Source organism: Pituophis catenifer, unplaced genomic scaffold (assembly GCF_029215685.1).
Source record: "Pituophis catenifer annectens isolate HBS135680 unplaced genomic scaffold, rPitCat1.0.hap2 SCAF_3, whole genome shotgun sequence".
NCBI lineage: Eukaryota > Metazoa > Chordata > Lepidosauria > Squamata > Colubridae > Pituophis > Pituophis catenifer.
Genome location: NW_027256883.1, coordinates 152251418 through 152279328, shown reverse-complemented (window position 1 = coordinate 152279328; position 27911 = coordinate 152251418). Strand labels below are relative to the sequence as shown.

General features: G+C 39.6%; 1 protein-coding gene across 7 annotated transcripts in view; it reads right to left on the bottom strand.

The window, feature by feature from the left end:
• SSBP3 (single stranded DNA binding protein 3) overlaps nt 1-27911 on the bottom strand; it is a 200186-nt gene that overhangs the window by 107058 nt on the left and 65217 nt on the right. For 3 of the 7 annotated variants that reach the window (XM_070941304.1, XM_070941305.1, XM_070941306.1), the window contains exon 5: nt 4657-4788. The exons of the other annotated variants lie outside the window; for them this stretch is intronic. In XM_070941304.1, the coding sequence (XP_070797405.1) occupies nt 4657-4788 (132 nt within the window). The remainder of the gene's footprint in view (nt 1-4656; nt 4789-27911) is intronic. 7 annotated transcript variants of the gene reach the window in all.

Sequence of the window (27911 nt, the reverse complement as noted above, 5' to 3'; positions counted from 1 at the left end):
TGTAGGCAGTCCCAACAAAACTAATGGCTTTGAAACTGGACCATTTATCATGCCATGGTCTCATAATTTTGCATACTATAGGGATGGAAGGGTTCAGGTCCACAGCTGCTGGGCACGTCAGATTTATAGAGTGAAAGCACCTGAGCTCTCTCTCCTAGTCCTTTGGGGAAACTCCAGTTTTTTAGGACTGATTAATGATACAACGTTAATGTAGCAGCCATTTATCCTGCTTCATAGTTTGAGAAGTTCTACACTGAGCAGATGATGAAGTCCATGGATTTGCAGTGATTTAGCACCTTTAGCTCCAGAGAATTAATGTCTCCAATATGCCAGTAAATCTACTAAATGAAGCAGTTTCTTGATGGCCATTTTCTATGATGGATGATCTGAAAGAATGCCAAATTTTATCACTTAGCCCCAAATCTGAAAAGGCAAGGAAAGACAAAGCAGGAAGGGGCTGCACATTTCAAAACATGGCCCAATTCAGTTTGCAGCGTTTGTGTCTATGTTTTCCTTCTCCTAAATTGCATTTGGAATCCTAACCACTGAGAAAGCTCTTTCTGGACAACCGATCCCTCATTGCGAAGAGCAACTTCAGGGCCCCACAGTTGGTATCCATTCTGTCTCTTAGAGCAAGTGTTGCCAACAAGACATTAAATGGTAAATAGCAACCAAGCATTTTATCTGGTAACCACCAGGGAAAGCCTGAGAAGTGACTTTAAAAAAAAAAAAAATCTCATGAGCCCCAGGAAATCACTAGGCTAAAGGGTCTATAATAACTCACCACAGTCAACTCACCATGGGACAATTTGCTATGGTCTACTTCTCACAGGACAACTCGCCACAGGACAATTCGCTGCCAGAGAAGAGTTGCACTAATATCAAAGAAATAGTGGAATAGGATCATTAAAGAAAGGATGCCAATGGAGGGACAAAATGAAATGTGAATGACAAAAATTAAAAAAAAATGTAAATAATTAAAACAATTGTTGAATTGTCCTGCAATGAGTTGTCCCGTAGCAAGTTGGCTATGATGAATTGTCCGCCAGCAAGTTGGCCATGGTGAGTTGGCTGTGGCGAATTGGTCGTGGCGAGTTGTCCCATTCTAAGGGATGCTAAGGGCTTTGTTCTGCTGGGTTACATAAATAGTACAATGGATTCTGCAAAAACTGTTTGGCTGCTTGAGGAAGAAAGGTGTAGAGGTGTCATGTATTCCTCTGTTGCGGTGGCTCAGACTAACCATCATGTAGATAGTGATCATCATCAAGTCTTGAGTTATGTGGTATTGTATACGCATATGCAGGAAGAGCAGAATGGATGTGGCCCGGAACAGAGCAACTCACTTAAGAACTATGCTTTTGTTCTTGGCTTTCATGATTAGGGGGAAAAACTGGATAATAAAAAAAATGAGTTTTTTTGTAATCACAGAGTAAGGGATAATTCTGTAATTGCACTTATATTTGCTGCAAAGGAAATTAGAAGCTTCTTCTTTCTATTTCTTTCTCTTTGCACATTGCTGTTTTCTTCTTCTTTTTCTTCTTTTACTTTATTAGTTTGCTTTTTGTAAAACCTTTTATTAAAAAAAAAAAAAGGATTGTTCGAAAGGCATTGCATGTATACCAGCTATAAATTGCATTTGTGAGAGAGTGCCCATAGGGTAACAGTTACAGGAAGGTGAGGGTCCTTTATGACTCAGCAGAAATATGTCCTGCATCTATCTCATTAACAAAACAAAACAAAACAAAACAAAACTGCACCCTTCATAACTGGAATTGTTGTCCCTTTAAATACATTATAATATGCAAACATAAAGGCACCCTTGAATCAAGCGTGATTCCTGCTAATTGCAGGCAGTCCTCATTCAACAACTGGTTGCTTAGCGACCATTTGAAGTAAAGACAAACTCGATCCAAAAACTACTAACAACCTGTTTCTGGAGTTCCAATGCCCTCCCCCACCCCACCCCAGTCACATGAATGAATTTGGGTGCTTGGCAACAAGTTCATCTTTACAGTCAGATCGTAGTATTCCATGTCACATGACCAGGATTTCTGATATTTTTGCTGCCTTTTCAGCCAGTTTCTGGCAAAAAAAAAAAAAAAAACCACCCACAGAAATAAATGGACTCGCTAATAAGTGTGGTATTCCTTCAACAACCACAGTGTTCACTTAACAATCACAGCATTAGCTTAATGACCTCTACAAAAAAAGTCATATAATCAGGTCTAATCACAGGGGTACCCTGATTTATGGATATAATGACTTTCAATGGAAATTCCAGGCTCCATTATATTCATAAAAGTTGAAGACTACCAGTGCATGAAGATACCTATACAGTTCTCTTGGCAACATTACAGAAAACAGACACAACTTGTCATTACTTTCTTTCAGAATATAGAATAGAATAGAATAGAATAGAATAGAATAGAATAGAATAGAATAGAATAGAATAGAATAGAATAGAATTTTTTATTGGCCAAGTGTGATTGGACACACAAGGAATTTGTCTTTGGTGCATATGCTCTCAGTGTACATAAAAGAAAAGATACGTTCATCAAGAATCAAATCATATCTTTTGACATCTAAGCCTAGGCTACAATCCCACTAATTCCTGTTCGTCACCCACCTAAGGAGGAACCAGGCCCAACAGAGTTTATGTTGAGAGTCCAGGCAAAGTCAGCCATACAATAAGCTACAATTAATGAAAACAAATACTGGCTCCCCACCCCTAAAAACCACAGGAAGCATGTTTGCTTTCAATGTTACACACTAAAATGTCAAAGCATTCCCAGGGATGGACATGCTCAATGGCAGAAAACCTCTCACAGAATGGCTGCACGATAACAGAGAAACCTCCGTCTCCAAGTTATGTCAGACAATAGTGCTAAACAATGAGAATATTTCTGATCTAGCCAAATAAAAACATAACTTCAGAGAAATTCTAAATAATGTGATTGCTCAGATATCAAGTATACCAACATCTTATTCTCTGGTTCATCTTTATCAAATAGTATTACTGTACTGATGGGTAGGATTCCTAATAAAATCCAAGCAGATCGGCCCCTTATAACAAACTGCAGAAGTTTCCCTGCTGCAGAGATATATGTAACAATAGATCAGTTTGTGATAGCTTACAAAAGTTAGCTTTATGGGTTCTGCAAAAAAAAATGCTGACTCACATGATGACTATGCACACTAATGATTCATATCTCCCAGAATAGCAAAGAACATTCACCTCTCTAAACTAACTGGAAATGGCTTCTTAGAACCGGATGGTACAATGTGTGAAAGGTTTCTTGTAGGCAAGAATCTTCCTTTATGATCCAGGCTCTACCTTGCAAGTTCAGGACATAAGGTAGGTTATAACCCTTTAACCTCTGCTGCTTTGGAGTCCTGAGCATTTACTGGAAAATACACTACTAAGATATTGACTAACAGAACTCTCACAGCAACCAATTTCACTCGTCCTACTACAGGAAAGGAAATACAAAGATGAGAAAGGACAGAAGCAACAGGGATATGTATATTTGGGAAAACAAGGGTATCAAGGGAATATACTGGGAGAACATTGCTGTTCATTCATTGAATAATATAGAAATGAATGCTTCCTGCCCTGTTGTAGTAAATCAAATAGTAGCTGGTGAATAGATTATTTAATATAAACAAGATTCTGCCTCACCGTATTTTTAAGCAACCAATGAGTACAGTATTTTCAGGCTTCAAGTACAACCCAGACAGTAGAAGAATAGGGTAAGCATCAGCTTTTAATCAACTTCTGTACAGGTAGTCCTTGACCACAATTGGGCCCAAAGTTTCTGTTGCTAAGTGAGACATCTGTTAAGTGAATTTTGCCCCATTTTATTTATTAATTCAATTTGTATGACTTTTCTTGATAAGAGTTGTTAAGTGAATAACTTTTGTTGTTGTTGTTGTTAGTTGCGAAGTTGTGTCCGATCCATCGCAACCCCATGGACAACATTCCTCCAGGCCTTCCTGTCCTCTACCATCCTCTGGAGTCCATTTAAGCTCACACCTACTGCTTCAGTGACTCCATCCAGCCACCTCGTTCTCTGCCGTCCCCTTCTTCTTTTGCCCTCAATCTTTCCCAGCATTAGGCTCTTCTCCAATGAGTCCTTCCTTCTCATTAGGTGGCCAAAGTATTTGAGTTTCCTCTTCAGGATCTGGCCTTCTAAAGAGCAGTCAGGGTTGATCTCCTCTAGGACTAACCAGTTTGATCGCCTTGCAGTCCAAGGGACTCGCAGAAATCTTCTCCAGCACCATAGTTCAAAGGCCTCAGTTCTTTGGCACTCAGCCTTTCTTATGGTCCAACTTTCACAGCCATACATTGCAACTGGGAAAACCATAGCCTTGACTATAAGCGAATAACTACCATTGTTAAATTAAAAACACAGCTGTTAAGTGAATCTAGCTTCCCCATTGACTTTACTCATCAGAAAGTCGCAAAACGGGATTGCATGACCCAGGAAACTGCAACTGTCATAAATGTGGGGTGAGTTGCCAAGCTCCTGAATTTTGTTCATGTGACCAAGGGGATGCTGCAACGGTTATAAGTATGAAAAACAGTCATGTCACCTTTTTGAGGGCTGTTATAACTTTGAACAGTCACGAAACAAACTGTTGTAAGTCAAGGACTACCTGTAATTCTCTATGAAGGACATCCAGATGATCTGTATGTGGATGGGATAAGTGAATTCTTGTTCCATCCCAGGCTACCTCACTCTGATAATGTAAGGCCTGCAGGAAATGAGTAGAACTTCTTAAGTTTTTCTTCATTAATTCAGGGAGAATAGAAATGGAGAAGGAGAAAGAAAACAGAAGTGGGCATTTTATTAAAATCAGAAGATCAGGAATATTTTTAATGATTCAAGATAAGGCAAAAACATACTATCCTCCATGACAAGATATATACATTCAAATATCACAAGGCAACTCCTACACTATTTAATAATTACACTGAAGTAACCTCTAACCTTGCTTCCACTTCCAAGCACAGAATATTAAAAAACAACAACAATCAAATAATGATCAACCTACTACAAAGAAGACAAATAACAGAGTAGCAGGTGCAGACAACCAAGAAACTAGGTTGCAAAAAAATTACAGCAAATATTATTGTGTGTATGCAGAGTATATTTTGCAATCTCTTTGTAGATACTATTGAATTTTATGTATATCAGACGGGCAGGAAAGGCAAAGGTTATAAATGCAGAGTAAAATGGGCAGTCTGTAAATTTTTTATAAATAAATAAAGATTGCACAAATTATATTGGTCCCAGTCTTGGGATTAGAAATTTTAACTCAGCTAGTAACTTAACTTACATCACTGTGTATTCCTAAAGAGTGACCTATGCACAGCAACAAGACTACGATTCAGATGCTCAATCTGCTTAGACTTCCTAATGTATTAAATGACAAGAGAAACATAACTTTATTATGGATGAAAATGATCAGTGTCACAGTCTGCATGAGAATGCAATCCTCCAACTCATGCTGGTGGTATTTCACATTATTTCCTTAGTATAGGCCAGTGGTGGGTTGCTACCGGTTCGCCCCGGATCGGGCAAACCAATAGCAGCGGCGGTGGTGGGAGGCTCTGCCCACCCACCCAGATGTCTCTGCGCATACGCAGAAGTGTCACATGTGCGTGTGAGTGCCCACGAGCGAACCAGTAGCAGCCGAAATTGAAATCCACTACTGGTATAGGCCAATACTGGAGCCAGTAACATTTGAAAGATTCCCATTACCCATCAAATCATAATGAAGGAAGCACTACATTTTAAAGTATAATTTAAAGTATCACTAGCAGAAAACCAATTATATAAATTATAGGGTTCATATAAAACATGTCATCCAAAGCAGTATCACACACAGACAGTAGTTAAGTAATTTTAAACTCTGGCCTTGATGGTTTTATTGAGGTCTCCTCTTTACAGTAGGTTTTACTTCTCTTATTTCCAAATGTAATTTATCCAATATTCTATATCTGGAGGTTCTCTTGCTTACTGTCTGAATGGTCCCAGAGCTACTTCAAGGTCCTGTAAATATTCCTACACCTTCTGGCCATATGAAGCATGGCTGTATACAGGTAGTCTTTGAATTATAACAGTTCATTTAGTGACCATTCAGAGTGCCAACGGCTCTCAAAAAAGTGACTTATGACCATTTTTCACACTTATGACTGTTGCAGCCACCTCATGAACACATGATCAAAATTCAGACACATGTTATTTCAAGTATATTGTTTTCATAGCAAGATTACACAAAATAAACAGAACACAAAGATACAAGAACCTGAGGTATGTCTCAATTTGTTCTCCCAACAGAAAACTATGGTTCCCTGTTATATGTGAATCAGCCAATAAATGCAACTATTATTGCAGAGAGCATTAACACAAAAATCCACTCAAAGTAGAGGAACCTAGTAACCTAAAATAATACTTTACATGAAGCTTTATGCTTCTAGAACAAAATATAATACCTTAGAATATACGGAGATGTTCTATCCAGAGAAGAAACTTTAGCATTTGTTATCGTTATCTAGTTATATAGCTTTCAACTAAATTCTTCCTCTCCAAAGTCTCTCCAATCATTGTTTTGAATCAATGGAAAATTGGGCCAGTGTACAAACGTAATCAGGACACATGGTGGGACTAATATGGAAGAAGACAGCTCCCAAACAGTTGCCTCCAGCTGCCTCTTCCTGCATTCTCTCCATTCCATTAATATGCCTCTACCTAATTTTGTGACAGTCCCACAAAACCAACAGGGGCATCTAATCAGTCCTTGGACTACTGATGGCTACCACTTTTTTCCAAATTTCTTCTTTGTGAATCAGGTAGAAGGGATCCAGAAATGTAGCTTGGGAGGGGGGCACTTCTAGATATCTTTGACTTCCAGCTAAGGTGTCCGCTGAATGATAGATCTACAAAACGAAGGAGGGCATAGGTAAGCCCAACTCACCAGGCCACCATTATAGTTGCAAAATAATGCAGAGAGATGACAACATACATTGTGATCAGGTGTTAGATTAAGAAGGGAGCACAAGTTCTTCTGTTCCCAAAACAAAGCAGCAACCCTTTGAATCGGGCTACACAATCTAATTGTTTTAAATCATTCAGATTACTAAAAATCAATCCCCATGTTTTCTGTTTTTGGAAATCTCACCTGGTCCTGCCCTTTGCAAAACAAATAAAGAAGATGGATAGAGAATAAATAGATTGTGGACAATAATCACGCTGATATCCGTGTTTCCAATAACTACCTACTGCCTTTTATTTTATTTTATTAATGATTGGCTATTGTTGCCATTGAAACCTGGAATTCTGAAACCCTAAGTCATAATCACTACGCTAATGAAGTCACGGTTTTTTGGCAGCTGATAATCCCTTAGAGATCTGTATTAATGGCTTTTCATAAAGTGACTGCTTTTAACAACTGCTGAACACAACGGTGCTTGTGTCAGGTAGGTGAGTATTTGCATAGCGTGCCTTTATTTTTTCCAGGCTACCACATTCCTGATTTAAAAGTGGCAAAAAAAGGTGACATAATCATTTGAGGGATTTCCCTTTGGGGAAAAACCAGTCAGAAAAGAATGGCTGGTGTCAATAGAGCTTTTCCATCTGCTCCCCCCCTCCCCCAGATGTGGTCTGGAGTCTTAGGTGACACTAAGCCCCAAAAGTCAATGAGCATCTGTTCTTTTCCTCCACCCACTGCAATCTGCCCCAAACTGCCGGTTCGACAGCCATCAATCAAGCAATAATATGCTGACCACAGGACCCAGTGGGACATCATTTTCTAAGTCAAATGCAGCAGTTAGCATAAATAAAACACTGCACCATGGTTGCATGAGTGTGTTTCTCTCTCTCTCTCTCTCTCTCTCTCTCTCTCTCTCTCTTTTCTCTCCTAATGATTCTGCAGCTGCTGTTAAGAACTCTGCACGCAATGAAAGTGAGAAAAATAGGCAGGGCAGAATGGCTATTCTGCACTTCTGAGTCATAACAATTATGAACAATTTTCCATGAATTTTTAAGGACCAGTTATCCTGCACAGAGACCTTTCCCAAGTAAAAGGGAGATAGGTCAGAGTACTATTGACAGTTATTTTTATCCTAATAGACAAGCACAACTAACCAAAGCTGGAACCTACCTGCACCTCAGTTTTGATATTCATTCTAGAGCTCTGATTTGGGCTTCCTAAGTTTAGTTTAATGGTTCAGAAACCAGCAAAAACGAGGAAGACTTTTTCGCACTATCAAATTTTGAACACTGGAAAGCTGCATAGAAGTATTTTTTTAAATAAGTGTTTTCTTTAAAAATATTACCCAGGCATTATGGGTAGCATGGCAAACATTGCTAAGTACAACAGAGCATAGGTTAAAAAAAAGTATCACAAGGATAACTATTTTGTTTTAACAGTTGAATGTATTGAATGTCAATATTTTATGTGAAACCAATCAATTCAATTTTATGATCTGATTAGGTTAAGCCTTAGGCAAAAAGCGGTCCTAGGTATGTAGTTAATTTTTAACTCTACTATGAGGTCATTTATCTCATAATTGGTGCTACCATTATGGTCTGTTTTAACACTATCATCACACTGCTAATTTAAAGTTGACACTTGTACACAAAAATGAGTTGCACACTCCTACATATTTCAGACGTCAGAATGTGCATATCTGTTTGTGTAGTGGAGAGTGTTCTGGCATTACATTTGAGGACTCATCACTAGATGGCACCCACAACTGATTTGCATGCACAGCTTCCAGCCCAGCCAAAAAATGTTGACGGCATACTTGATGCATCATGAACACAATCAAAAGCAAGTATAAACTGTTCAACCCTCCTGGAAATTAAAAGCAATTTAATTGCAGTAGTGAAGTGCTTGTATCCTATTGGTATCAGCCAAAATCTTAGGCTAAGTTGCTTGTTGCCCTTTTCTTCAGAAAATCTACATGTATCAGTTGTGAAAGATATACAAACCCATGAACAATGAAGATCTTCAGCCAAGGGTAGCTTCATTGTGGACTATAAACAACAACCTTTTGGTTTCCTGATATTTTGAATTACAATACGACCATTGCCAGGTTAGCTGAGGTTAGCCCAAATTCTTGGTTGATTTTGCTGGAGGAAGAGTTAGTGTGATGATAATAGATTAGATTGTGATAGGTTAAAGTCTACCCTTAGCCATGGAAGTTCATTGCTGACTTTGGACCAGTTTCTTCTTCTCTCAGCCCCCTGTACCTCAAAGGATGGTTGATGTAGGAGAAATGTATCCTGTATTAATCTCTTCAATGAAAGACGGGATCTAACTAATAAACTCATAAGAAACAGCCAGTAAATACAGAATTTGTTTGATGAAGAATGAAACACTAAAGGAAAGTAATTAAACATATCCATACATACTGTACAAGGAAATAAATGAAAACATGTTCCCAATTTTTAGACAGAGGTTCTCCTACTTTCGTTAGGTACACAAAAAGATAACACCAGAGTACACTAGTTGGGTATATATGAATAGTAACTAATGCTGCCAACTCCACTAAAGGAAAAACAAACTCAGAGCAAATTATAGAAAAAAGGAAAGTCTAAAGTCATAAAAAATAATTGTAAGGATAGAGAGCTGCTTACATATTCTTATCTTGCTCCATCTAATATCAAATGACAGAACATTGGTACATGACAGAAATAAAATGAGATCAACATATTCAGGTTTCATTAAATCACATCCTCTGGAACTAACACATTGCTCATCTGCAAATGTGACATGAACTAGATCTTGTCTCCAGCGCAATAATCCCTCTGAATTCTTAGGACTCAGATTCCTCATTAAAAAGAGAAAGAGACAAAGTTTCTAGTCTACAAGGCTACTGAGGACCCAATAACATACCGTGTTTCCCCGAAAATAAGACCCTGTCTTATATTTTTTTGAACCCTGAAATAAGCGCTTGACCTTATTTTCAGGGAGGTCTTATTATTTTGGGGCGCATGGAGGAAACCAGAGGAAATAGCGGGGACTGGCTGCGCATGTGTTTAAATATTTTCAGGGAGGGCTTATTTTTTGGGGGGGCTTATTTTAGTGCATGCGCTCAAAAACCCGATTGGGCTTATTATCAGGGGATGTCTTATTTTAGGGGAAACAGGGTACACAAGTTCTGAACAGATTTTGTGGTAACATATACAGTAATTTAATTCTTTATGACAAAGGGCAAATTCATGATCTGCAAACTATTATCCTATTACAGTATTAAACTACTATCAGAAGGATAGAATCAATATCACCAGGAGTGATACTACTGCTTTCTAGTGCCTTAGTAAGACCACACTTGGATTACTGCAGCCAATTTTGGTCATCACAATATAAAAGCGATGTTGAAAGAGTACAGAGAAGAGCGACAAAAAAATGGGGGGGGGGGCTGAAGACTAAAACATATGAAGAATGGTGCAGGATTTGGGTATGTCTAGTCTAGTGAAAAGAAAAACCTGGGGGGTGACATGATAGCAGTGTTCTAATATTTGAGAGGCTGCCATAAAGGAGAGGGCATCAACTTATTTTCCACAGCACCAAAAGGCAAGACAAGGCGCAATGGATGGAAACTGAACAAAGAGAGAAGTAATTTAGAATGAAGGAGAAATTTCCTGACAGTAAGAAAAATCAACCAGTGGAACAGCTTGCCTCCAACACTGAAGGCTTTTAAGACAAGACTGGACAGCCATTTGTCTGGAATGGTATAGGACAGTGATGGCTAACTTTTTTGCCGTCGCGTGCCAAAAGCGGGGGTCACATGGGGGAGGTGCATGTGTGTGTGCCCACACCCATAATTCAATGTGCTCCGCCCCCGTGCATGTGTGCGTGACTCCCCTACGTTCCCCCCACTTTTGGCATGCGATAGCACAGTGGGCCCAGTAGGTCGCCCTCTCCAGGCTCCAGAGGCTTTCTTGGAGCCTGGGGAGGGAGAAAATGGCCTCCCCTGCTGGAGGCCGGAAACGGTCTGTTTCCCGACTTCCAGTAGGATCGGAAGTCCCATTTTTCACTCTCCCCAGGTTCCAGAGGCTTTCTAGGAGCCTGGAGACGGTAAAAAACAGCCTTCCCCACCCCCAGAGGCCCTCTGGAGGCCGGAAATGGCCCATTTCCCAACTTCTGTTGGGCCCGGAAGGCCTGAAAATCAGCTGGCAGGTGCACGCATGCACACTGAACCTGAGCTAGGGCAACGCTCATGTGCCCACAGATATGGCTCCGCGTGCCACCTGTGGCACACATATCATAGGTTCGCCATCACGGGTATAGGATCTCCTGCTTGAGCAGAAAGAAAACCTCCAGGACCCCTTCCAATTCTGTTATTTTGTTAACCACAAAATAGGAAGACTATAGTTTACTATGAGTAACTTTTTGAATACTGGAGAATATTGAACCTGGTTTTCCGCAACTCCCATTATCCAAATTCTATGCATGGACCACATCTTCACTCCGTGCCCCCCCACCAGTAAAACATTTTAAACAGTGCCCCGATGGATATTACATAGAAGAAAGTACATGAATTCTACCTTACAGTGCCACTGCAGATCCTGGATATGTTTTTATAGTACTCCTTCCAACAATATTTGTTGTTACTATCCTTATTTTTCTGTTGAGAGGTAATTGATTTATGTTGTTATCAATCCTTGCTGCTACACTCAAAACCAAGTCTCTCATAAAATATTTTCATTTTCGCATCTTCAACCAAACAAAGAAAAAACTGCATCCCTTAAATTCACAAATCCCCTTTCACAATTGGTGTGTGTTGTATGTCCTGAAACATTAATTCAACTTACAAGTAAGTTCTTCTATTCTATGGTGTCAATTCATAATATATTTTCTCATCAAGTAATCATTCTAAAGAAACTTATAAAATTGTTAGATCTGGGCCACTGGTACATGGTAGCTATTAGTCTTTTTCAGTCTTTTACCTTTGGTTCTAATGCTCAAACATTAGGAGATCATTATGGGATCAATTAAAATCCCTTGGCTTAATTGGATTTCTAGAAAGCTTCTACAGTTATCTTCTGAATAAGCTACTTTGAGGAAAAGGTTATCATTTGTTTGACATCAGTCACTGAACAAACTTCCTTTACCCCCTGAAAACCTACATAAAACTATAGAAAGTGGCTTTACTAGCAAATGGGAAGGTTCAACATTCACATTACAGTAATATATTCTCTTACCTACCACTTCAAGAGAAATACAGTCTTTCTGCCTATCCTAAAATATGAAATTAATTGCTTAAAAAAGAAAAGTTGACTGGTCTGATGAAAAGATGAATCATTTCATATGTTATTGAAAAGAAAATTGCTCTTCTCAAGCAGCATAATCTATGCATGTTCAGTACCACATATTCCTAACTAATTGCAATCTCTCTACATTAGCATGAATTCTAAACGAAGTACTCTTCTCCTTCCAGAAAGGCAGTGCTACTTTTTAAGCTCAAGAACTGTGTTGAAATGTGTTCATTGCCTCAACACTTATATAAAAATATGATCTAAGAATGATCAATATGGAGTAAAGATTTTAGACCTAAATTTAGGGGGATTCAGAAAGCTAAATGATTCTGCCTGTTCTGAAGACATTGATTTTCAAGTGTCTTCACGCTTGTTCAAATGCATGGCTATGGAATTGGTTATGGGATCAAAATATCACCACCCCTAGATCACCCTCTTCTCAAAATATTATCCTGCTCTATAACAACTATAGACTTTGCAGTCTCAATACCATTCAAATAAGCCCATAGAAGGTATGAACATAATTTATATTCAGTCCCTCCTACATAGATTCCAAAGTCAAATTCCACTTTGAAATTATAAGGACCATCTGATAATTCATAAAAGAATATCCAGATGCCCCATGTAAAGAGGTCTTCAGACTACAAATCCTCCAAATACTTAGAGCATTTCAGAAACTATGGGCTACAAGTAGAAGAATCTGGAGGGCGTAAGGTTGGAAATGACTTATCCAATTTGAAAGTACTACAATGAGAAGCTTCTTCACACTCAACAACTTCTACATCCACTTTCCCAGTTTTGCCTAAATGCCACTCAGAGCCATTTCAAAGTCCAGTTGTTAATAAAGAAACCAAAGTATCTCAGCTAATCCAATCTCATTTCCCACTTAGCTGCTTTGAGACTAAAATAACCTTTCACCTTGGAAACACTGCACAGAAAATTCTCTACCATGAGCAACCAAGGCATCTGCTTTCATAATAAATCAAGAAAGTGCATTGTTTAAATGCAGCCTATCTAAATCCAAAGTTTGGCTCCAATACAATAGTTTGGAGAGTTTTTAGGCTGCAAGCTCGTTTATAATCAGAACCTGCTCCATAGTAACTCATACTTTTCAAAGCCCAGAGATGCTACTCTGTAGTGTACTGCAGTGTACTGCTACTTCAAGGCAGATCATACAGAAATAGCAACGGCACTTAGATTTATATATTGCTTCACAGTGCTTTATAGCCCTCTCTAAGTGATTTACAGAGTCAGCATATTGCCCCCAACAATCTGGGTCCTCATTTTATCGACCTCGGAAGAATGGAAGGCTGAGTCAACCTTGAACCTCATGAGATTTGAACTGCCAAATTACAGGCAGTAGGTAGGCAGCAGAAGTAGTCTGCAGTACTGCATTCTAACCATTGCACCACCACTACCATGCACTTTGCTATGCAAAACTGAGCACTTCAGATGAATAAAGTACAGGTAGTCCTTGACTTACGACCACAATTGAGCCCAAAATTTATGTTGCTAAGTGAGAAATTTGTTAAATGAGTTTTGCTTGGCTTCCCCATTGACTTTGCTTATCAGAAAGTCAAAAAAATAGGATTACATGACCTGGGGACATTGCAACTATCATAAATATGAACCAATTCTTTTGAAACTTGTCTCGAGGCTCATGAATTAATTAGGGCATCTGTCGGAACCCTGACACAAGCATCTGAATGTGACTCGCGTGACCATGGGAATGCTGAAACGGTCATAATTGTGAAAAATAGTCATAAGTCATTTTTTTCAGTGCTGTTGTAACTTTGAACAGTCATTAAATGAACTGTTGTAAATGGAGGACTACCTGTAGCCCTTAGTTATTTTGGACAGAACCTGACAGAACCGCTATTGCTGCAGCAGAGCCACAAGGATGTAAGAATTGGATAGAACTCAAAAGCCTGTTGATTTCCTGGTCAATTAAATACTCAGAGATACAGTATAGCAAGATACTTGTACTCTAAAGCAGACGTCTCCGTCCCCTTTTCTACTGGTGGAAGACACAAGTTTTGGGAACACAATTCTAGGTGCTCTTATAATATGGAATCAGCAGAATAGGTTCCCCACTCATAAAATAGCTGTCAAGAAGTTATCAAGCATCATTTTACCTCCATCTTCTCTAGACCCCTCTGACAGGAAACTCCTTCCTTCACTTCTCATCTTTTGTTGTTTTGAGCCAAAAGGCACACTTTCAAATATATCACTGGGTTGTAGCTGCACATAATTTTTATTAACCCCACAAGGGTTTCAAAGGGTACACTTGGAAATTTAAGATAAACCTGGAGGCCAGTGTTTCACTTTGCAGCATGCCATTTTAATATTTTCAAAATATTAAAAATTGTGCAATCTGGTAAGTGCCAGGAAAATGCTTACAGTAAACTGGAAGCCCCATATGTCAAATTCTAAAAATAGCTTACAAACAACGAGATACCAGCAATTCGGTCCTTTTTTTAAATACATACTGTATATAGATTGCTAAACATCCAGCCTGGGTGAATCCCATCCAGATCAAGCATTAAATTCAATTTCAGGAGGAAAACATCTTGAAGGAAGCCCCAAATTAAGGGCCATTAGAAGAAATAGGAAATGGATGGAAAAGAACCATTAGAACAGATCCACAATATTTGCAGGGCAGTGGATAAATTCAGAAGTGCACCTTGTAGGCTATCATTAAATATCTGGCTTGCAGGAGACTAGCCATTAACACATTTGCTATAATGAATACTGACCATCCCATCACAAAACAGTTATCTTCTAAGGGAAATCAGTAGAAAAGAAAGATAAAGTCTAGGATGCAAAACCCAAAGCATTACTTTTCTAGCCATGTTTCTCTAACAGCAAAAGATTCCTTTCCAGAAGTTAAACTGTTGTAGCCCAGAAACAAGTAGCTCAGTCTGGAAATTGTGTAAAATACATAGGTGGGATTAAAGTCCCAGGACTCAAGTAATATGACTAGTTGAGTCATATTAATATGACTAGTTAATATGACTAGTAAGAGCCTTGGTGGTGCAGCAGACTAAAGTGCTGTTAAGTAACACCAGCTCCCTGCATTACTACAAATTCAAATCTCACCAGGTTCAAGGTTGACTCAGCCTTCTATCCTTTCGAGGTAGGTAAAATGAGGACCCGGATTGTGGGGGCAATAAGCTGACTTTGTATAAAAAAGAACACCGCTTTGGGGGGGGGCAAAAGCCCTACTAAGCAGGTATATACAAAAGTATGAAGGCTATTGCTTAACGCATTGTAAGCCGCCCTGAGTCTCCGGAGAAGGGCGGCATATAAATCGAACCAATAAATAAATAAATGAATGAATAGTTTCATGAACTACAACTTCACATTGCCAAAATACAATGCGATGCTCAGAAGGGGATGCAAAGGCTATAACATTCATACATCACATCAATCCCTAATTTACCTTACTTTGGATTTAACACACCCTGAAGTCAACCAGTGTGTTTTATTTAACAAATTTATGACTAGCCTGGCATATGCGAAGCAAAAAAACATATCCTTACAGTTCATACTTATTTGGAAACACCCCCATAATTTCAATATTCTCTTTTTAAAAAACTAAAGCAGTATTTTTAATCTTTTTCAAGCACACTTTTTTCAAGTATATATAAGTGTATATGTGAATATTGAGAGTATATAAGCTTCAAGGTTATAAGCACCATGGGAAGCTAGGAGCTGATTTTATATTGTGCCTCTACTTTTAACAAAAAGATTGGATGGATGTTTTTAAATACTCATGGTTCTCTTGTAAGTTGTTTCTGGAAAATTGATGTCCAGTGAAAGATAGCTTTTTATAAAATGATCTGAGCTGAGCAAACACATTCCACCAACCCTCTGTGTTAGCCCTAACACTTTCTGAAATGCATTCAGGATGTTCTCCCTTATTCTAATTACAGAATAGAGTTAACCATATAAGAAAAGGTAAGAAAATATCAAAATGGAGCATTAGGCAGCGGAAACTGGCCACTTTTAGCTTCCAAATTTTTTTCTGGTAGTTGTAAAGAGCTAGAAGGCATTGTTAGTAATAAATGGTTTTAGTAGTGGATAGTTTAGAGCAGGGGTGAAATTCACTTACCTTCCCTACCAGTTCGCAAATGTGCATGCGCCATCGTTCGCACATGCACAAAGTCTTCTGCAAAAAAGCAATGTCATGATGTCCGCACGGGTGGGCAGAGCCTCCCACAGCTGCCGCTACCGGTTCGACGGAGCCGGATAGAACCAGCTGAATTTCACCCCTGATTTAGAGCAGGGGTGTCAAACTAGCGGCCCATGGGCCGGATGCCTCACACACAGGCCACACCCACCCTTGCTCTGTAAAGGCAAAAAACATCACAATGCGTCACGATACATCACGTGACGTGATCAAGTTTGACACCTGTGGTTTAGAGCATACAATCCCCTCCACTTAATTTTTCTTAATTGAAATATTTTAATTGGTAGAGAGGGCAGAAGCTGGGTAGATATAAAATAAAATGTGAGCAAGTAGTAAATATATAGGTACCTCAGCATAAGATGATAATTTGTAGAGGAGACTTCAGTCATGAAAATAAATACTTAATTTAATAGACCCCACTTTAATGGATTTTAGATTTAAAAGATAAAAATAAGCTAAATCTAAGTTTTTTCCATTTTTGGAAAACAACATTTTGGAAAATAACATTCTTCACTCCAAACAACAGAGACAACTCTCTGTGTTTAGCGTCACAATATGAAAAATGTTTGCTGCTTCCCTTCAAGCTAGGCATTCACTATCTCTTGCAAAGTAGCTTTTCTCCTGCCCATGCATGAATTTTGACTCAAATAATTCACCAATTAAAAGACACCCCTTTCCCCTATGGCTATTAAACTGTGGGTTTACTGAAATATATTCATGTCCTCCAGCAACATAATCCAGAAGTAAACTCATTTTACTTATTTGCATCCTTTTGTACAATCATTGCACTAAATACAATGAAAAATATGGCCGCATACACTCTAAATAACTACCAAATCACTCCAGAATTGAGTCTCATGGGAAAGAGATTTTCTAGGTAGATTTTCAGTATTCATACTTCCGGACTTAATAAAATCCTGGTTTTGGCACAAAAATGAGAACGTGTTTTCCATCAGTGCCCATTTTTAACACAGGAAGAATAATGTAGCATAACACCTGTCAGTAGACTAATGACAATGTGCTTTGAGATGTCAAGAAACTTCACCTGGCAATATTGTCAGAGGCCCAAAAATCCTTCACTGAATCTTTTGGACCTCTTTTTGTGGTTTCTCTCAAAATCTCCTCCTTTATGTAAAGCAGGTTATTTCAGCTTGCAGATTTCTGGTATTTCCTAAAGCAAAAGGTTTTCTGAAACCATTATACTGCTTTCACATTACAGAAGATGATTGGCAGTAATGTCTCCAGGGGGAAAAAAAAGGATCAAATTAATCTGGACAGAATGTATCTTAAAGGCAACCTAAATGTATTTTAAGGGAACAAATACATTTATTTAAATTCGACGTGTGGCCACAATAGCGCTTTCAAAAGATTTCACAATGATTCAGATTGGTTAATCAAGAACCTATTTCACAGTGCGAGTAGGGTACATACTCTGTGTGTGAAATTTTATATTCAATGAATTCTCTTTTCAACTCTCCTAACACATCATGATCCTCCCTTGCTTTGGGTACAAGCTATCATTCATTTTCTTTCCCAATTAGCAGGAACAAAACATAACAAGCAAACAAACAAAAACCCATCTTACAATTATGTTTCTGGTCCTGACAGCCAGAAAACAAACACAGAAATTAGCAAGTATCAAGAGAGCTAGATTGCTGTGGCTTAACAATGCTCTACCTTTCCCCTTTCAGGGACAGAGGTTGCAGGGAAAACAAGCTTGGTGGTCTCAGATAGAGTCCCAGGAGGGCATTTGTCCTGAATTACTGCTACTTCTGCAAATAGCCAGAGACAAAGCATGTCACTGACTCGCACTCAGAGGCTGATATGGAACACCTAACATCTCTCACTGACAGCTCAGTGTTATTTGACCTATCTGGACTGTGATGGCCAGTTAAGAGAGACATAGTAAGTAAGTATTACTTAGAACAGGACTATAAAAAAGAAAGCCAGAATGTTTAATTTTTTTTTCTCTCACTCACCAAAAGTGATTTCTTTTTTCCCCCAGCTAACTTCCGCTGAAAAGAACTGTTATATAGAAAAAGAGAAGGATTACTATAACCACTGCTTGCCTCTATAAACAGTCTGTGCTCTGAACTGTAAATCAGGTTTTTGTTTTTTTTTAAATGCAGGCTTCTTTTGAATGAAATGTTTTTTCTTTATAGTGTTTGCCATGGTTTTGATCTGGAAAGTCTATCAAAAAGTCTCCTGTCCCTATCAAATCCTTGTTCCTTACGTAGATGCATCGAATTTTGACATGAAAGCTGGCTGGGTGACTTTGGGCCAGTCACTTTCTCTCAGCCCAACTCACCTCATAAGGTTGCCGTAACAGGAAAATAGGAGGAAGGAGTATTAGGTATGCTTGCCACCCTTGAGTTATTTATAAAAAACAAAAAAGGTGGGATAAAAATAAAACAAATCCCATCAACGTTAACTAACTGTACTTCGAGCTAACATAATGTTTGAATATTTTATAGGAAGCAAAATATACAGTAGGTAATTTTGATTAACACAACATTTGATTAGCAAACGGGATTAACATTAAAGGAGCTTTCCAATCACTAAACATGGTTTGTGTTTTTCTCTCTGAACTCTTATCATCATGGACAATTAGGGTTCATCATCATGTTCCACTAAGTATGACTAGCAAGGCCAAATACACTTTGTTAGCCTTCATTAAAGGACATGTCCTCATGATACTGCCTCTGCTTCATTCCCAGTTTAATGGGCAGATAGTTCAGTTTTTAGTATCCATTAGAAGTAAGGTTTTTGCTTCTTTTTCCAACTCAGTCTTCCCATGAGCATAATTTGGCATATTTCACCAATGCAGCCAAAAGATTAGGATCTATCCAGCTCCTATTGGCTATTGTGGGCACATCTAAGCCTAGGTACTTTTCTTCACTACACTACACTACACTCTGCTTGTGACACAGCCAACTCCTCTCAGCCACTAGGTTTGGGGATTAGCCCGAAAATTAGGCGGCAGCTGCTGTAGAGAGGGATAAATTGAAGCTTCATGTTCCACCTATCAAGACTTTCTTCTGGATATTTTTCTATACCTTCCCAAAATGTTATCCATTTTTTTGGCAGGAGCAAGGAGAGCTATTTTTAAACATGGATATATACTTGAAAAACAGCTCTCTCTGTTTTCCCCCCAGCTCCCAAAATGGATGACAGGTAACAAAGATAACATAGTAAAATTTCAATTCACCTCCAGCCCTGCCCTCTGTATGTCACCTCTTTTCCTGGTCACAAGGATTAAAGAGAGGTATTTTTTAAACATGGGTCTAGAAGATTGTTTGGGCTGAGGGAAAGCCGATTTGTAAAAAGAACCCTTAATATTGATGTAGCACATTTCAACTACTTGTGTTAATTACCTTAATAATCCTTTGAACAACTCAGCCAGGTACAGTATACCATACTGGAAATAATTTCATCTTCTCAGCAATGCACTAAGAAAATAGTAATTCATAATGCTATCTAATAAGTGTATGCTTTAGAGAAGAACTAAACTTTTGATTGACTGTTTGTGCTTTATCCATAACCTCACAACGAAGTGTTCCTAGTAATACAGACAATAACTTATTAAGTTAAGGAATGAAGACTGGCCTTGGACTCCATCCTCTGCTCAGTTGGATGCTTTATGGCTCATCTGTAATTGTGTGCTGAAACCACCAAGCTGTATCTGAAAGAGGAGCTTAACCAAGCTGACTAGCTTGGAAATTAAAATCACAGGTTTCTCAACTCAGATGCAAACAGCTCAGTATAGGTAAACCTCGATTTACAACAGTTTGTTTAGTGAAAGTTACAACAGCACAGAAAAAAGTGACTTATGATCCTTTTTCACAGTTACGACCTTTGCAACATCTGCATGATCATGTGAACAAAATTCAGATGCTCAGCCATTGGTTCATATTTAGGACCGTTGCTGTGTCCCGGGGTGGGTTCTACTTACCTTTACTACTGGTTCGCAACAGGGCCGCGCGTGCTTGCTTGCTTCTTCTTGCATGCGCAGAAGCGTTCTGATGATGTTGGGGTCAGTGGGTGGAGCCTCCTGCCGGTTTTACTACCGGTTCTATAGAACTGGTCCGAACCGGGGGCAACCCACCACTGCTGTGTCCCAAGGTCACGCAATCCTCTTTTGCGACCTTCTGACAAACAAAGTCAATGGGGAAGCCAGATTCACTTAACAACCTCGCTACTAACTTATCAGCTGCAGTGATTCACTTAACAACTGAGGCAAGAATGGTCATTAAATGGAGCAAAACTCACTTAAGAAAAGTCTCACTTATCAACAGAAATTTTGGGCTGAATTGTGGATGTAAGTTGAAACCTGCACTTTTAACAACAACCCCCCCCCCCAAAAAAATGTCAGAGTTGCTACACAAGGATGAGGGGGTGAGTTCCAACATAGCTGCACATTTCTCAATTTAATAAACCGTCATTTATAAAGCTGAGTTTCATTTAACTTAGCCCAGGGTGAATATAGTGTTCTATAAGAGGCTGCTTTTCTGGAAGCATGACTTAGGCTTTTAGCTATGGCCAGCTGCCAACACGGCTGGCCATAACAATTGATATGATTACAAAATAGTTGAGACTCTCAGGCACGACATAGGTATCTCTGTTCAAGGACAGAGAACATCCTTGAAAGTTTTATGTGTCACTCACCAGCATAATGAAACCATTAAAAAGGCTGCATGACCTTTGGGAAACAGTCACTCGGGTGGGTGTGGTGTATTGTATACGGATACTTCACTGTTGTCCGGCAGCCTTGTCAGGCACCATACAAAACACTCAGCGTTCCTACGTCAGTGCATGGGAGCATGATAATGAATTGAGTCAGTCTTTACCAAGAGACGCAGACAGCCAGGTGAAGTCAGCTATCAATCTGTTCCTTTGCAGAACAGATGTTTTCAGGGCCCCAGGAAAAAGGAGAAGGGAAAGCCCCGCTTTTTCTCAGCGTTTCAACTAAAAAGGCTCAACAACTGTAGAATGTTACTAGTGTTTTCCCTTGTGAAGTTGATGGCCTTTCTATTAACATATACATTGAAATTTTATCCAGCAAATTAACATTTTCCACAGCTAAATTGATATAATTGAACCAGATGTCAAAAGATAACACGCTTAGAACATCACTAATATCTAACATAAATGCCTTTAAAACTGCTTTCAAAAGCTACCCAACTAGTGGAGGAGTTTCTATTTACTATTACTAATTTTTGTTTAATATTGGGTTATAAACATCAGATACACCTAGATTTAATGATTTTTTTTGGTACATGTTCCTGCACAATCTAGGATTCTGAATATTAAAAAGCAGTACTTCTAAAGTATCCAACAATAAAAATCACATTTTGAATCTAAAATTAAGCCAAGCATCAACCAGGGGTCCCAATAGTATAAATGCATCTATGCCAATTTTTTCTCACTCTATGTAATCACATATACACTGTATCAAAGTAGGACTCCATGGATTATATCCAATAGTAGTGCTCCTACTGATAATAGAAACTTTGTTTTTATCCTTGCAGAAGTAAAAAATCCATTCCTTTGATTCTGTTTGCAAACGATTTGGCAACAACCAGAACAAGCAGCAACTAGTTGTAGTAGCTTCATTAAGCTAGATTTTACTTGCTGGAATTGTTTTGCTTAGTACTTGTACAACTGAAAGTGAAATACTGCCACCTCTTGCACTCTTTCGGGTACTCTGATACAGCCTTCAAGGAGATAACTTGTAGAAGGCATTGCTAGAAAAGTGGGTTTTCTAAATATAGCCACTATTATGGATCACCTATGTATGCTTCTTGCAACATAAATTTACTTTTCTTGTTAAATAACAAGAAAACAGTGTATGTTGAATACTGATTACATATTTTAACCAAGAAATTAATTTTGCACAACCAAGTTCCATATAGAGGAAATTTGCTATATTTCTGTCCAACAATTCTTTGTTTTCAGCTAGATGTGTGTATGTGTGCACACATGATGAAACAAGGTTTAGTCATAAAATGTTAATCCTTTCAAGGCTTTATATAACAGATAACTAGGAGGGTCATTGTACGAAGCATGAGGAATCTGAATTTGACAGCAACTAATGCAACAGCAGGGAGAATTGTACACTGTACACTTGCTTGATTTGCCAGAAACACAACATACCGAAAATGGAAGGCAGAATGAAGTCAACATTGTCAAGAAGGCTTTATGGTATTCTTTCATAACTTAGACTTGAATAACAGCACCTCTGCAATAAAGATTCATCCAATAAATATGAAAACTCCCTTTCCATGCAACTCCATTGTTGCTCTTGGAAAATCACCTTTCTTAAGCATAACTAGTCCTCAAAACATTGCTTTAAAACTGCTCTTGAGTCCTCCTACTTAAATGGAAGAAGAGTAGAAAAGAATTATATTCTAATTAAAATCCAATATTCAAGCAACTTATGACATATGTCACAAAGAGCAAAACCAATAAACATGAACTGGAAGGTCAAAGATACAGCCCAAAACACATAAATTTGCCACATGTACAATTTGGAAAATAATTAGGTTATGAATCATTTGATGGAGGGGTTGTTAATCCTCCCTTTCATGTTTTTAAATGGAGATTGTTATATATGGCACTGAAACACAACTGCCTTTATCCTTTTGTATGCTAAAAGAGGCAAAGTTTGATTTAAAACTATATAGTAACCCCTACAGGTAGTTATTTTACATTCTAGCATACGTACAAATTCTATGCATCTGCACTGTTCCAACAGGCACCACAGACAGCCAATAAATTGGATGCCTGACTCAATTAATATATGCCACTCGACCCGTTTCTTCAATGTATACTGCTGTGCAACTGACCGTTGAAAATAAAACACAAGATACTATCTACTCTCTCTTGTGGACATCACGGATGCCTGCCTGTGCTGAATGGCATACAGAAAGGAGGGATGACAGCAAAAAGGAAAAACCAAAATCCTTACTTTTAGACCAGGAATGATGAGAATTTCTCAGCTTGGAGGCTCTACCTTCTTTTGCTTTGTTACTGAGCACTTCTGGGGGAATGACTCCTGGTATCATGACGTTGTTGGAGTAGATGAGACCAATGTTTTCTTAACATTTTTTCAATACTGTAGGACCCTGAGCGGGGAGCTAATCCCTTAATTTTGTAGAAACCTTTGAGTTCCTGTTTTGTTCCTTTATATTTGCCCAACCCAACAGAATAAGAAGCAATTTACATTAGAGCTGGTTAAGAGGTTAGTTAAAGCATGCTATGGATATCTGAAGCTTTGCAGTTCTGAAGGCAACCAATTTACTCCTTCAAACCTTACAAAACCCCTAAGAACAAATAATTCTGAAACTTTTGTCCTCAGACACATTGGAGAGTCCACCCCCTGCTGCATCAAATGAGGTGCTGAAGGGCATGCAGTCTGCCCAACATTGCTCCAGTCAAGGGCTGTCTAATGAAGATTATGTTAACACCTGCATTTTAACAGTTGGGTGCTTGTTTAGAACCATCCGAGAAGCCAGAATGTAGGATGCCGTGTATTCGGGTAAAGCTGTTTGGATAAAGTACCGCAATGCATAATTAGCTAAAAAACTGATGTACAACCAAGCATTTGCCTTATTACTAAATTGAGTATGCCGTGATTGGATGTGATAAATGCCAAAAAAAAAAAGGGGGGGGGGCTGGAGTGTAATACTGCATATTACAAGGGTTGCCAAAACTTGCAGGCTAATCTGAATTTTAAAAAGACACACCGCACACACCAGTATATGCTTGCTACTCCAAACTTTGACAGACAACAAAGAACAGGAACAGGCCTGGCTTTGTTTTTGTTCAGGCTAGAGCTGAAAGGAAGGACTTCTGCAAGTCCAGCTTGACCTTCCCCTTCCAAAGAATCCTTGAGACTTCAAGTGTAAGGTCTTACAGACAGAGAGGAATTGGCCTTACCTTTACAAGCACATGCTTTGATTTTAATTTCTTTCCCTTGTAAAGTCTTCATTAGCTGAAAGGGAAATGTCTTTCCCTACACATATACACATTAACATCCAGGTCTTTTAAAGCCTGTATTATTGCTCTGAATTTGAATAAGCACGCAAGAGTATTTTCCACTTTAAAAATTTTCTCCAATAAGCAGAAAAAAAGGTGATGAAAATTTTGAGTTTAGATAGTTACAGATTAAGGATCCAGATAAATTTGAAATAAGGTGAGGAGGTTATAAGAATACTTCCTGTGGAAAAGTGCTTTTATTTTGAATTCTTTAAAATGCTTTTATTTTTATTTCTTTTTTAAAAAATAGGATAGGACAGGACTTTGAAGGTTGAATACTACAGGGATGGAATTAAAGATTACAATTAAAGAAAAAAAAACACATTTGATTTACTAATTTAGAATGGAGCAAAATATTTTAACATTTAACATATTGAAAGATATTTTTGAACAATGTATGCCAAAGTTAATTTTAAGAGTGTCTGCCTCTGTAGATAGGCTGTATTTAAAAAATGTTAGGGACAAAGAACAAAACTGTGATGGATCTGAAATTTAAAAATGACTAGCTACAACAATGAAATGCAAAAAGTTCCTACACTGAACATGCAAAAGAAACCAGCAGATGTCTTAAAAATTAAAAAGAGATATATAAATAACAGATCAATTGTGGGACCTGGATAATTTTCTCCTCTATTGGATTTTCAAAAGAGGAAAATTTGAAGAATTTTGTGAGGATAAAAAAAGAAAAGAAATCAAGTTTTAGGACATTATTTCAAGGGACTAAAAATCAAGGTTGTTAAAAGTTAAAAGAAGAAATATAAAGTTGGTTTATTTGATCAAGGTTAAAATACGTAAAATGTCTCTGGTAACACTTTACGTTCACATCAGTTAATGACAGAAATTCCAGTTCCAATTATGGCTGTAAGGTGAAGACTACCTGTACTGTAAATCTACGTCCTTTTGTTTCCAAAACGTAAGTTTTGGAAACAAAACTAGTACTCGTAAGTCTACTATTATCTCATTAAACAGAAGAGAATCTATGAGAGAAAGGCTCAGCTAAGGCTAATAACAGTTTTCTTTTTTTTTTAATTTGATTTATATGCTGCCCTTCTCCAGAGACTCAGGGCGGCTTACAATGCATTAAGCAATAGCCTTCATACTTTTGTATATTTTTACAAAGTCAGCTTATTGCCCCCACAAACTGGGTCCTCAATTTACCTACCTTAGAAAGGATGGAAGGCTGAGTCAACCTTGAGCCTGGCAAGATTCGAACTTACTAATTGCAGACAGCTGGATAGCTGGATAACTCAGCATTAGTCTGCTGAGCTATCCAGGCTCAGTTTCACGAAAATAGATATGAAATGAACATTGGTCCTACCTGATATGTCCGTTCTCAATATGGAGGAAACGGCAGTCAGACTGGGTATGACTCCTCTATGCAGCATAAGACCGAATCTGCTAAATTTGCATAGCTCTGCCCTCCTGGCCCAGTGTTTTGGCAAGGGCCCTGTCGCAGACTGACGTGTCTTCCTGTAACGATAAGAATTAGTAATCACACACCCCCTGGAGACCGATTCGGGCCAGACCCAAAAGGGTGGGGCTGACTGCAGTTTCATCCATATCGAGAATGGACGTATCAGGTAGGACCAACGTCAGACTGGGGACATACCAAAGCTGAATGTCCTCCAGGGAGGGAAAGCTCCGACCTGGAAGCAATCAGGAGCGGTGTACCGCCTGTAAGACACGAAGGCCAAAGGCAGCATCCGAGGAGGCGAATGAATCGACCCGGTAGTGGTGGATGAATGGGGTGAGAGTCGTCCAAGTGGCTGCCTGGCAAATCTCTTCCAAGGGAGCTCGGGTGGCCCAGGCTGCTGACGTGGCCGCACTCGGGTCGAGTGAGCCGTTATCTGAGGAGGCACCGGGAGGTGGAGACATTGGTACGCCGTTGCGATGGTAGCCCGTACCCAGCAACCCAGGGTAGGGCCTGTGACTTGGATGCCAATAGATTCTGTCTGGAAAGATACAAAGAGCACCTCTGTTTTGCGGAAGGGCCTCGCATGGGAGATGTAAATCCTGACGGCTCTTCATACGTCGAGTGTGTGCCAGGAGCGCTCAAGTCGATGGACGGGCCGGGGGCAGAAATTTGGAAGGACCAGCTCTTGTGCCTGGTGGAAAAGTGAATTGACTTTAGGTAGAAAGACCGGGTCGAGACGAAGGACACTCTATCATTATGGAAGATACAAAGGTCCTGGCGGATGGAGAGAGCTGCCAGTTCAGAAATACGACGCGCCGAGGTGATTGCAATTAAGAAGGACACCTTGAAGGACATAAACCGTAAAGAAACCTGACGGAGGGGCTCGAACGGAGTCTCAGTGAGGGCTCGGAGAACCATGTTCAGGTTCCAGGTTGGAAAGCAGTGGATGACCAGAGGCCTCAATTTGGTTGCCCCTCGTATGAAGTTGTGGATAAACAGATGAGGGGCGAGTGAATCCATGCTGCCGCATGATAAATCTGTCGAGAGGGCCACTACCTGACGGCACAGGGTGGCCGGGGCTAATCCTGTGTTAAAACCCTCCTGAAGAAAGGTAACTACATTAGCAACAAAGGCAGAGAGAGGATTGATACCAGTTTGTTCACACCAGGCCAAGAAGGAAGCCCACGTGGCCTCATAGATACGATTAGTCGACCTGCAGTGGGCAGCCTGGATGGTGGAAATAACACGAGGAGGGATACAGGCGGCTGCTAGGAGGCGCCGCTCAACCGCCAAGCAGTCAGTTGGAAGCTCGAGGGATCCGGATGCCGGAGGGCACCCTGAGTGAGGATCAGCTTGGACTCCGGAATGCGCCAATGGGCTGTCACAGAGAGACCGAAGGTCTGCATACCACGGCTGCGGAGGCCAGTGCGGGGCCAGTTGAATGAGTTCCGCACCCTCCTCCAGCAGTTTCCAAATGCATTTGGAGATTAGTGGCAGGGGAAGGAACGCATAGAGGAGGCCGGCCGGCCAGGGACTGTGCAAGGCATTCGTGGCTTCTGCCTGAGCGTCCGGGTACCGGGAGAAGTATCGTGGGAGCTGGCGGTTGGATGAGGAGGCGAATAAGTCGACGACAGGAGTCCCGAACCGGGCTGCAATCTCTTGGAAAAGAGTTTGCAGGATGCTCCATTCTCCCTGATCCACAGTGATGGCTGAGGGCATCCACCTGAATGTTCGTTGCCCCGGAGATGTAGTCCGCCTTGATGAAATGAAGATGACATTCGGCCCAATAGCCCAGTCGCAGGGACTCCGCCAGGAGCATCGTGGAGCGCATGCCCCCATTTGTTGATGTGGGCCTTCATAGAAATGTTGTCTGTAAGGATAAGAATGTCCTTGCCCTCCAGTAGATGTTGGAAGTGAAGGAGAGCTAGTCTGACGGCCCGAAGCTCCAGTAGATTGATGTTGTTCCGACGCTCTTGAACCGACCACCGACCTTGAG